Source organism: Chlorocebus sabaeus, chromosome 22, assembly GCF_047675955.1.
Source record: "Chlorocebus sabaeus isolate Y175 chromosome 22, mChlSab1.0.hap1, whole genome shotgun sequence".
Lineage (NCBI taxonomy): Eukaryota > Metazoa > Chordata > Mammalia > Primates > Cercopithecidae > Chlorocebus > Chlorocebus sabaeus.
The window spans coordinates 14,151,278-14,163,820 of NC_132925.1; the positions used below are offsets into that span (position 1 = coordinate 14,151,278).

Below are 12,543 nucleotides of genomic sequence, written 5' to 3' on the forward strand. Positions count from 1 at the left end.
AGCAGTGGTGGTCCTGCAGGTGCCCCTCTGGAAACTGCATCAAGGTCCTGCTCTGGGCCAGTGATGGGAGAGGCAGCCTCAAAAATCTCTCAGATGTCTTTGAGGTCTTTCACCCATTGTTTTGAAAAACAGCACCTGGCTCTATTCATTTATTTATTTATGTATTTATCTATTTATTTATTTTAATTTCAACAGGTTTTGCGGGGAATAGGTGGTGTTTCGTTACATGTATAAGTAAGTTCTTTCATAGTGATTGCTGAGATTTTGGTTCATCCATTACCCAAGCAGTGTACACTGTACCCAACATGTAGTCTTTTATCTTTCACCCCGCTTCCACCAGTTCTCCCGAGTCTCCAAAGTCCATTGTATCACTCTTATGCCTTTGCATCCTCATAGCTTAGCTCCCACTTATGACTGTGAACATACAGTGTTTGGTTTTCCATTCCTGAGTTACTTCACTTAAAATAATGAGCTTCTGGCTCCTTTCTATTCATGGTAATCTCTTTGGCAAATGGTAACTTGGGACACACCATTGGTTTGCTCTCCTAAAGACCTTTTCACTCTTTATATGACCAGGCTGTGAATTTCCCAAGTATTTTTGCCCTGATTCCCTTTTACTTATAAATCCCATCTTTAAATCATTTCTCTTTTTCTCATATATTACTATATGCAGTTAAAAGTAACCACAAAGGCTGGGCACAGTAGCTCACACCTGTAATCCTAGTTCTTTGGGAGGCTGAGTCACGTGGATCACTTAAGGTAAGGAGTTTGAGGCCGCCTAGCAAACATGAAAAAATGTTGTCTCTACTAAAAATACAAAAATTAGCCAGGTGTGGTGGCACACACCTGTAATCCTAGCTACTTGGGAGGCTGAGGTACAAGAACTGCTTGAACTTGGGAGGCAGAGGCTGCAGTGAGCCAAGATCACACCACTGCACTCCAGCCTGGGTGACAAAGCAAGACTCTGTCTCTAAATAAATAAATAGATAAATAAACGTAGCCACACAGTTCCTTCAATATTTTGCTTAGAAATCTCTGCTATCCTAGTACATATCTCTTAAATTCAGCCTTCCCTAAAGCTCTCAGGCATGGAGATAATTCAGCCAATTTCTTTGCCACCTTGTAATAATGTTGGTCTTTACTCTAGTTTCCAGTGCTTTGTTTCTCATTTCCATCTAGGATCTCATCAGAATGGCCTTTAGCATTCATATGCCTACCAACAATCTAATCATGACACTTAAGTAATCTCTAAGAAGTTACATTCTTTTCCTACATGTCTTCTCTTTTTTTGACTCTTCACCAGAATCTTCCTCAATGGTCCATTCACAGCTATCTAGGCTTTTCCTAGCCTGCTCCTCCAGATTCTTCCAGACTTTAGCCACTACCCAGTTCAAAACTGCTTCCACATTTTCAGGTATTTGTTATAGAAACAAGCCAATGTCTGGCACCAGTGTTTCGTCTTAGCCCTTTTTGTGTTTCTATAACAGAATACCACAGACTCAGTAATTTATAAAGAAAAAAATTATTTTTTTACAGTTCTGGAGGCTGGGAAGTCCAATATGAAGGTGCTAATCATCTGGTAAGGGCCTTCTTACTGTAGCAGTCCATGATGGAAGGTAGTAACGCAAAAGGGTACAAGAGATAGGGGAAGGGAGCCAAACTCAGCCCCAGTAAAACCCAAGTAGTTGTAGGTCTCGAATAGTCTTATCTTTGGTTCATTTGTCCTTCCCCTTGTATCATCTACTCTCAGACTTCATTTATTCTAGTGTGAATACTTCATTAGAATCATCACTTTTGAGAAAGCTTCATTTCGCATCTCTGGCAAATTTTACAGTGAATAACAGCCAAAATTTGAAAGCCCTGAGGCTGGAGACCCAAGTGAAATGTTTCATATGGATTTAGAACCCCAGGCCAGACTACATTAGCTTAAACACATAAGGCATGTTATATAGAAGCCTACATTAATATTCATGATAATACTGTCATGGAAAAGTGCATTCAGAATTACAGTGTGGAGAGCCAGTTGCTTTGCCATTCCAAAGCAATGCAATACAGAACCCTCATATTCCCGCTTATCTTTTTTACCACACAACAGGAATAGGAAAAATTGAGGAGGGTAAACAGGAAGGTGAAAGCTGGAGGGAGATTGTCTCTGCTTCTGTAAACTGATGCAGAAGCTCCCACAAGAAAAGGGATTAAAAACAGAAGTTAGGACCATAGGAGAGAAAGGCTAAGCAACAGACCCTTTCAAGAGAGGTTCTGGTGGTCAAGGCATAACCTCTTAGGAAAAGATCTTGCTACATGTACCTTTACTTATATTTTTCACCATTAGTTTTATTAACAATTAAACTGGTTTCCTTTTGCCACTTTCTATAGGCACCACTATCCTAGCTATCTTGATTTGTCAATTCTAAAAAATAGTTCGAACAGTCACTGACTCCTAGACAAAGGAATTATAATGGATCACGAGTCAAGTAAATTTTTTATTTCTCCAAGAAACTACTTTATACCCATCTGTCTTTAAGTCACAGAAAAGACATCACATAAAAGGCTGAATGTTTGCTTGTTTTGACTGGAGGAGCACAAGGCTGAGTTATTCATACCCCACCCCTTTGACTGCATTATGATCGCTCGTCTTTGAAAAAGCCCATCACTTGCTTTCAAAAAATACATAGATATTTCTTTCTATCTCCATTTCCTCCATTTCCACTTTCATTCACGCTTTAGGCAGTCATTCTAATGGGTTGTGTGGTTTTTGGTTTTTTTGTTTGTTTGTTGTTTTGTTTTGTTTTTTCTTTGAGACAGAGTCTCTGTCGCCCAGGCTGGAGTGCAGTGGCATGATCTTGGCTCACTGCAACCTCCACCTTCTGGGTTCAAGCGATTCTCATCCCTCAGCCTCCCCAGTAGCTGGGATTACAAGCCTCGCCACCACTCCTTCATTCCTGGCTAATCTTTATATTTTGACTAGTAATGGAGTTTCACCATGCTAGTCAGGCTGGTCTCGAACTCCTAACTTCAAGTGATCTGTCCTCCTCAGCCTCCCAAAGTGCTGGAATTACAGGCATGAGACACCACGCCCAGTGGTTATGTGTATTTTTAAAATTTGTAAGTGTTCTTGAAAACATATATTTACAATTTCCTGTCCATGTTTTTATTCATGTGTGTAAATGGTTTTGTATAATATATCACATCCTCTAACATTTTTCACTCAGCATCTGATTTTTATGATCAATCTATGCTGCTACACATAATTCATTGCTACTAACCACTAAGCGTTACATCACAGTATGCAACCACCACTTTATAATTCTGTCTACACATGATAGACACTCAAATTATCTCCAATTTTCTACCTCTACAAGAAGGTAGAAAGTACATCCTCATGCATGTCTCCTTAGTACCTGCATAACAATTTCTTTGGAAGAGATATCCAGGGGTAGAATTGTGTGATCATTAAATAGGATTGTACTTAATGGCTTGGCAGAGGTGCATTCTCACCAGTGGGGTACAAGGATTTCTACATCCTTGCTTTCTAATTTTTGGCAGACTAATAGGTAATAAAGCAATATCACATTGTTTTTCTGATTTCTAAGGAGACGGAGCATATTTTCATGTCATTTTCCAAATCTGAAAGTTTTCTTCTTTGAAAACTTTCCCTATTTTTTTTTTTTTTACCATTTTTCTATTGATCTTTACTTGTTTTTCCTGCAGATTTGAAAAAATTTAAACATTTATAAATATCATCTCTTGATATTTATATTTTTGATATTTATTTGACAGAGACAGATCTGTCCTTTGTCTCTTAATCTTACTATTCATGTCTCTCTTGTAAGATAAATTCTTAATTTTGTTATAATCAAATTTATTATTTCACCTTACAGTTTGTGAATTTAAAATTTTCCCCCAGGCCATCAGTCACAAAGATATTCTCCCATATTGTTTCTTTAATTTCATAGTTTTATTTTAACATTTTTGTCGTTATTCCACCTAGAATTCACCTTTACATTTGGTGGTAATTAGAAACCCACATTTATTTGTCTGCTAATAGCTGGCCACTCTTCTCAATGCCATCTTTAAATAATCCACAGTGACTTACAGTATCATCTTTATCAAATATTAGGTTGTTATAGATACATGAGTCTTTCTCTGAACTTTCCGTTCAGTTTCATTAGTCTACATGTTCTGAAAATACCGTATAGTTTTATTTCTATAGCTTTGTATTATTAATATTTGATAAAGTATTTCTCTTTTTTGTATTTTAGACATGTGTGGACTTTCATTTGCTCACTTAAATTTTAAAATGAGTTTATCAAGTTTCTTAAAAATTTTTTTTTAAACTAGATTGCTCTGAACATATAAATTTGAGGATGGCCACACATAGTAGCTCACACCTATAATCCTAGCAGTTTGGGAAGCCCTGACAGCAGGATTGCTTGAGCCCAGGAGTTTGAGACCAGCGTGGGCAACAAAGAGAGACCTCATTTCTAAAATCATAAAATATAATAAGATAAAATAAAATCAATTTGAAAACTGATCACTTTATAGCATCACTCAGTTCAAGATCATGAAGTATCTTTTCATGGTTTTAATTCATTTTCTATGTCTTCAATTTGAGTATTAAAATTTTCTCCATAGGGCTTTTTTGTGTTTTTAAGATATTTCTAGATATTTTATGGGATTTGCTCCTATTGTGAATGGTATCATCTTTTAAATTTCTACTAGACTATTGCTTGCATAAAGAACTACTATGAATTTTTATAGGAGAGTCAAAGAATTACCTAAATCTCTTATGTGTTCTTATGTTTTGTCTATGGATTCTATTTTTTTCCAGTATTATATCAATTAAAAACAATGACAGGACTATATTATAGCTTATGATCTATAAAATCCCTATTTTTCTTTCCTTATTGCATTGAATGTAACCTCCAGTACTTTTCTTTCTGTTCTCAACCTCAAAGAAACTATAACTAAATTTTATCCATTAGGTGTAATGTTTACTGTAGATTTTGTTCATTTTCTTTCTTTTTCTTTTTTCTTTTCTCTCTTTCTCTTTCCATCCCTCCCTCCTTCCTTTCTCATGCCAATTTGCCCAAAACAATCCTATTTTATTCTTTTTATAGCTGACATTTACCTCGTGCAGTATTAATCGTGAACTGAAGTGTGAAAATTTGGAAGATAAATTATGTGGTTTTTCTGTATTTAACCTTTACCAACCTCAGAACCTTTTCTTATATTCTTAGTTTGACAAAAGCTTTTATCATAACTAAGGAGTGATCTCTATCAACTGCTTTTTCTGTATGAACTGAGGTAATACTACACTTTTAGGGGTGGGGTCTTACTATGTTATCCAGGCTAGTGTCAAACTTCTGGCCTCAAGTGATCCTCCCACTTCAGCCTCTTGAGTGGCTGGGATTACAGGCATAAGCCACTGCACCCAGCTGATTTTCTGATGCTAAATCATCTTTAAATTTCTGGAATAATTCTACTTGATCATGATATTATTTTTAACACACAAGATTGGACTGAATATCATTTTATTTAGAATTAATTCCGAAAGCAAAAGGAATTCTATTTTTCTTTTATTCTCTCACTTAAATTTTAAAATGAGTTTACTAAATGTCTTTATTTGGTTTTGGAGTCAAGATTACACGAACCTCTTAGAATAAGCTCATTTTTTAAGGACAATATCTTAATAAGGGAAACATTAACAGTTTCCTAAAATTTGTAAGAGTTCATTTGTAAAACCATCTGGATCTGGGTTTTGGGAGAAATAGGAAGAAGAGGGCTTTGGCTGCGGTTTCAACTTGTCTAATACTTGTTTGTATAAGTTCTCCATTGCTTCCTGTGAAATTACAGATATTTTGTGTTTTTCTAGGAACACATCCATTTTATTTAGGTTTCCAAATGTATTTGATGTAGCTGTTTGTAATATTTTACGATAATGTTTTTAACCTGTGTTGACTTTAGAATACTTTCCCTTTCTACTTTGTACTCTATGTATTGGCATTTCCTCGTTCTCTATTTTGTTTTTCCTTAATTATTCTTGCCAGATGTCAGTCTCACTCACTAACCTTTTTGAAGAATGAGAATCTGCTTTTGTTAATGCTCACTTTTGTTTTTCTATTCCACTTATTTCTATCTCTGCTTTTGTTATTTTAAAACTTCTTGTTACTCGGGGTTTGCTCTCTTGTACTTTTTGTGTTTGTTTTCTCAATTGGAAAGCTCAGGCCATGTTTTAAATGGTCAAATCTGTTCTGTCACTACTGCCTTGTCAGTTAGAACCCAATCCCCCCACCACACATACCAGCAGGTCAGACCAGCTTTTCATCTACCCAGACATTTCTTACACTTCTTGTTGTTGTCATTTTAGTTTGTTATTATTCGTGCTTGGAATCTTATTGTTTCTTTAGAGAAGATTTGAAGGGAGGGAGTCAGCATTCTGAAGTAATTCACCAACTTGGCAGGAATTAGAAATTAAAAATAATTTCTTTATTTTTTATTTTTCAGGGTTTTTTTCTTATTTTATTTTTTGCCAGCTTACACCAAAAAATGATTTCTAATGTTTATATTTAGGCTCAGAGTTTACCATTCTTCTCAGGAAGTTTCTCTGTCTTTAATAGAAACACCCACTCTGTTAGGTGATACGAGGCCTATGGAAATGGTAGTGATTTATTCTACTTCTTACAAAAGAGAAGAACACAATTTAAAAACTATAATGAAACACAGAGTACTTATTTCCAAATCGCATGTTTTCAAGATAGCACAGGGAATATGTAGGGCAATTGAAGTGCTTTATTAGCCCCTGAAAACTAAGTCTAAATGTTGTCCCAAATATATGGGTTATAGTTCTTTAATTTCTTTGGTAACCTTATCTCACTACAGGGACCTTCCTATATGAGCTATTGTAGTTAGTAAAACTACTGTTAGATTTACCAGGGAAAGGATTGTTTTGTTTTGCTTTTCAAATTAGAGCCATTGGCCTATAGAATATACACATCAAATAAAAAAAAAAAAGTGTAACTCAGGCAGGACATTTTTAAAAATTGTTTTTAACAGTGGAATTCACCACACATGCCTATATACAAATAAAGACCAAAATATGAAATTTAAATCAAAAGACAAATCATAATACAAAGTTTATTTTTGATTAAACAAGAATACATTTGAAGAAATTTTGACACAGTAAGTTATTTATGTACATTGACTTATTTGGTGATTTCAAAGCTCTGAAGTTAGAAAATATAGTTACAGGGCACACTTAAAACTACAGAACCTGAAAAGCTAAACAATTTGTTTCACCTGACACAGCTAAAAATTTTTAGGTCTGAGGCTGGAGCCCACATCTTGTGTTTTTGTTTTAGTTTGTTTTGTTTTATACTTTTTTTTTTTTTTTTTTTTTTTACCATGTTGCCAAATGAGATAGGCAAAGAGAAGAAAGAGTTGGGTGGGACTAGAAAAGTGGAACAGAGATACAAGGAGAAAAGAAAAATATTTTATCTAAGGAACTTCCCCAGAACACATAATGCTGTATTAACATGGTATTTATCTTTATCCAAATGTACTCTGATCAAAGGAATGTATCCTCTACAGCAGTGTGCCTGCAAAAACACAGCCTCATTACATGGCCCTAACAAGCAAGAGTTAACTCTGTATTTTTTAATGCATACGTAATATTTCACAGTCAAATATTGTCTATTTTTATTATAAACTATTTACATTTCTATCTAAAATTAAAAAGCTGAAATAGTCTAGATATACTATCTTTTCTACACTTTCATAGTACAAATTCTTGGTTTTTGTTTTGAAAAGTGAGGAGTAACATGTAACGTTACAAAAGAAAACATCTTTTTCATGGATGTATATCTATATCCCACTGCCCTTTTAAACTACAGCAGCTAAGGCTGGGCAGGGTGGGTCATGCCTGTAGCCCTAGCACTTTAGGAGGCTGAGGAGGGTGGACGCTTGAGGTCAGGAATCCAAGACTACCCTGGCCAACATGGCGAAAAACCCCGTCTCTACTAAAAATACAAAAATTAGCTGGGTGTGGTGGCACATGCCTGTAATTCCAGTTACTCAGGAGGCTGAGGCACAAGAATCACTTGAACCCAGGGAAGCAGAAGTTACAGTGAGCCAAGAGCAGGCCACCGCACTCCAGCCTGGGTAACACAGCAAGGCCCTGTCTCAAAAAACAAAATAAAAAAAGTTAACCCATGAAAACGCATATGCTCATAGACTATGTCTAGCACCTCAATATAACTGAGTATCAGCCCAAGAGCCTCATGAGAAAGACTTGAGAAAGAAAAACACTAAAATTTAAAATGCCACATGGTAATTAAAGAACTGTTCCAAATTTCTCAACATGTCTTAAATATAAAGACTGCAAAATTGCATATAAAATGAAACCTCACTCCCGAGGATAATGAAATTACATTGGATGGAACAGATGAGTAGAGAGTTAGATAGGAACATATCTAAGTTCCCTTCCATTTCTAAGATTATATAATTGAGATGTTTTGAACTTACCTAAGTATTTTGGATAAAAATAATCCTAGAAAGAAGAAAAAGAAAACATATATCTTAGCAAACCTAAATTTCATTATAGAGTTAAAACTTAATTTTATAATGTGTTTTTATATCAAAGATGCAAATAAATTACATATAATCATCATTTTCACATCATAATTTTTTATATAGTAAGATATACTAAGAGAAAACAATAAAGTTAAACCAATAAGACACTTAGGCTTACAGAAATACTGATCAATTAACCATGTTTCAAAAGCTTCTAATCTGAAAACAAGCTCGATTTAAGATGGTAAATATAATCATGCATGTCCTTTTTTGGTACATCCTTTAATTTTTCTGTAATGATTAGATAACCATTTGACACATTTTATGTCATAATGATCACCCACACAGATTCAATGTTCAATCACAGTAACATACTCTTTCTTGTTTTTTTTGTTTTTTTTTTTGAGATGAGGTTTCTCTCTGTCGCCCATGCTAGAGTGCAGTGACATGACCATGACTCACTGCAGCCTCAACCTTGGGCTCAAGTAATCCTCCCATCTCAGCCCCCCAAGTAGCTGGAATGACAGGTACACGTCACCATGCACAGCTGATTTTTTGTTGTTAATTATTTTTTTGTAGAGATGGGGTCTCACTATGCTGCCTAGGCCTCAAACTGCTAGGCTTGAGCGATCCTCCTGCCTTGGCCTCCCAAAGTGCTGGGATTACAGGTGTGAGCCAAGGTGCCCAGCTAACAGTGATATACTTTGAAGTAAATTAAAGTAGACATTTATCTTGTACATGTTATGTACATGTAATACCTTACTTATAAATTGGTTGTGTACCAAAAGTTTGTCTGTAAATCAGTCATTTGGAGTAAAGAATGTGCTTTCTTAAAGCGAGAAAAATGTTAAAAATTTCTGATAGTAAAGTTCTCAGGCTGGCCCACGAAAGCATTCTTAAGCCACGATATATCTAATGTGTACCATTAACAGTACAAGAATACCTCACGAGAAACCAAAATTTCTATACAAAGACATATCCAATGTTACCACTTAGTAAGAACAGAACATAAGCTCATCCAGAACTGAGTCAAAGGCCTCATTCTTTCCTCCTCTCACATATAAACCTACACAATAGACAATGGGATTCAAAGGTGATGTTGCGACCGTCAAAGGCATATATTAGAGATGTTGAGGCATAAGTGGTACTGTGAAGACTGGAAATGTGGACTGCGGTATTAGAGATGCGGACACCTGTAATCACAAGAATCATAACACAGTAACAAATGTTTGGTGGGGGTGGGGCAGGGGGTTCACTGTGGTCACACGTGTAATCCTAGCACTTTGGGAGACTAAGGTGGGCAGATTGCTTGAGCCCAGCCTGGGCAACATGGCAAAACTCCCTCTCTACAAAGAATACCAAAATTAGTCAGGTGTGGGGCTACACACCTGTAGTCTCAGCGACATAGGAGGCTGAGAGAGGAGGATTGCCTGAGCCGGGGGGTCAGGGCTGCAGTGAACTATGATCATGCCACTGCACTCTAGCCTGGGCTACAGAGCAAGACCCTGTCTTTAAAAAAAAAAAAAAAAAAAGTAACTTTTTTTTTTCATTTCTCCCCTTTCTGTCTTGCTCTTTCTGTCACTTTTTTCTCTTCTGTCAATGAGACCAATGTTAGAATTAGTGGAAGAGAGGAAGCACATAAATGAGTTTTCCTTACTCACTATCTTTCCTCCTCTGTGTTAAGGTCTTCTCCCTCTCTGGCCTTTTGCTGCTTAGAGGCTAAGCTGATAGAATGTATCTACAATGTTAGAAATACATATTCAATATTAATGAGTGATGTACTAACATAGTATCTTGGGCAGACGGGCATGCCTTCCAATATTCCAGAATAACAAAATAAAAATTAGAAGAGATGGGGTAAAAAAAAGGTAAAATAAGAATGACAGAGTGTTGATCATTATTAAAGGGGTGGGGGAGTTTATATACTGAAATTTATTACACTGTTCTACTTTGAGATCTATTTAAAATCTATTTAAAATTTCAATATTAGATGATACCTACAATTCTGACTTAAAATCTTTCATGTAAAGTAACAGTAGGCCGGGTGCAGTGGCTTGTGCCTGTAATCTCAGCACTCTGGGAGGCTGAGGCAGGTGGATTGCTTAAGCCCAGGAGTTTGAGACTCGCCTGGCCAACATGGCAAAACCCTGTCTCTACTAAAAATACAAAACTTAGCCAGGCATGGTGGCACATGCCTCTAATCCCACCTACTCAGGTGGCTGAGGCACGAGAATCTCTTGAACCCGGGAGGCTGAGGCTGCAGTGAGCAGAGATTGCACCACTGCACTCTAGCCTGGGCAACAGAAAGAGACTTTGTTTCAAAAAATTAAAATTAAAATTAAAAAAAATGTCAATGGAGAAATTTAATGAAGCATTGTGATAACAATTCAAACTAGCGCGCGTGCACACACACACACACACACACGTTAATACTTCAGACATCCTCTCCCCTCCCTCTAACACTATCAAATTCTGGTTAGAAGAAAAGATTTGCAAACCATGAGGTCAATACTATTTGCTGATAATGAAGTGTAACTGAACTATAGTTTAGTCAGAGCAAGCTGTTATTGGTGATCAACCCCATTTTCCTAACAAACCCATTTTCCTTTGAAGGTACTTCCTCTCCCCTCCCCCTAACACTATCAAATTCTGGTTAGAAGAAAATATTTACAAACCATGATGTCAATACTATTTGTTGATAATGAGGTGTAACTGAACTGTAGTTTAGTCAGAACCATCTGCCTAACAAGCCCATTTTCCTTTGGAGGTACTTCCTCCTGAAATGGAAGTGGTTATGTGTGGAAGGTGATACACAAAATTATTGACTTTAAGATGGAACAGAAGGTAGTACAGGCTGGAAATGTTCAGTCTGTAGTTGTATGTCTAGATGTGTGAACTTGATAGTTTCCATAAATGCTTACCGTTTCAGGGTCATTTTCAAAGACCTCCCTGGCTTCTTCTTTATTGCACAGTTCTTCGATGCATTCTCTTTCAAGATTACCCTGTTTGGTTTCTTCAAGCATAGAATTTGCACGACGCTTCCTAACCAGGACTTGTGAAGCTTGTTGCTTTGACAAAACTGAAGGAAAAAATAAGTTTATACGAATTAATCATTTTTCCATCTAAAATATATTGTTTTATTAAACAATAAGTGTTAAAATCATTTTCTGCCTGTGAATTCTATGACATTTAAAATCAGTATGATCGAACTAAGAAAGAAATGCAGATACAGAAGCACGTTGGTTAGCAATTCGGAGAGCAGGTTTGGTGTGCAGCTGCAGCCCTCGTATGACGGTCTGCACAAATTATTCAGGTTTATACCTGAGGTTAAACACACCAGGTAATATTCAATATTTCCTTCATTAGGACTACATCGGAGAAAACATGCTGAGGTCAGGTGTGGTGGCTCACCTTCGTAATCCCAGTACTTTGGGAGGCTGAGGCGGGAGGACCACCTGAACCCAGGAGTTCAAACCCATCCTGGGCAAAAGAGCGAGACCCCATTTCTACAAAAAACAAACAAACAAATTATATATATATACACATATATTTGAGAAGGAGTCTCGTTCTGTCGCCCAGGCTGGAGTGCAGTGGCACGATCTCAGCTCACTGCAACCTCTGTCTCCCAGATTCAAGGATTCTCCTGCCTCAGCCTCCTGAGTAGCTGGGATTACCGGAGTGTACCACCGCATAAAAAATATTAATTGGGCATGGTGGTATGCACTTGTAGTCCTTGCTACCTGGAATGCTAAGGAGGGAGTGCCACTTGAGCTCAGGAGTTCAAGGTTACAGTGAGCTATGATCACACCACTTCACTCCAGCCAGTAAGACCCTCACTCTAAAAAAAAAAAAAAAAAAATCTGAAAAAAACGAAAAAACCATAATGAAATGCCTATGTCAAAAGCCGTAGTCTTAGCCAGGCCTGGTGGCACATGCCTGTAATCCCAGCTTTTTGGGAAACTGAGGCACAAG

The 12,543-nt window shown here is 36.8% G+C and overlaps 1 protein-coding gene across 2 annotated transcripts in view; it reads right to left on the reverse strand.

Annotated features, from left to right (window-relative positions):
* PROS1 (protein S) overlaps positions 1-12,543 on the reverse strand; it is a 101,553-nt gene that overhangs the window by 44,691 nt on the left and 44,319 nt on the right. The window contains exons 1-3 of one of the 2 annotated variants that reach the window (XM_073009665.1): positions 11,983-12,001; positions 11,493-11,650; positions 8,524-8,548 (exon numbers count right to left, since the gene is read on the reverse strand). In XM_073009665.1, coding sequence (XP_072865766.1) covers positions 8,524-8,548; positions 11,493-11,594 — 127 coding nt within the window. In that variant the 5' untranslated portion in view covers positions 11,595-11,650; positions 11,983-12,001. Of the gene's footprint in view, positions 1-8,523; positions 8,549-11,492; positions 11,651-11,982; positions 12,002-12,543 lie in introns of those variants that run through there. The other variant, XM_007986148.3, reaches the window with a different exon arrangement.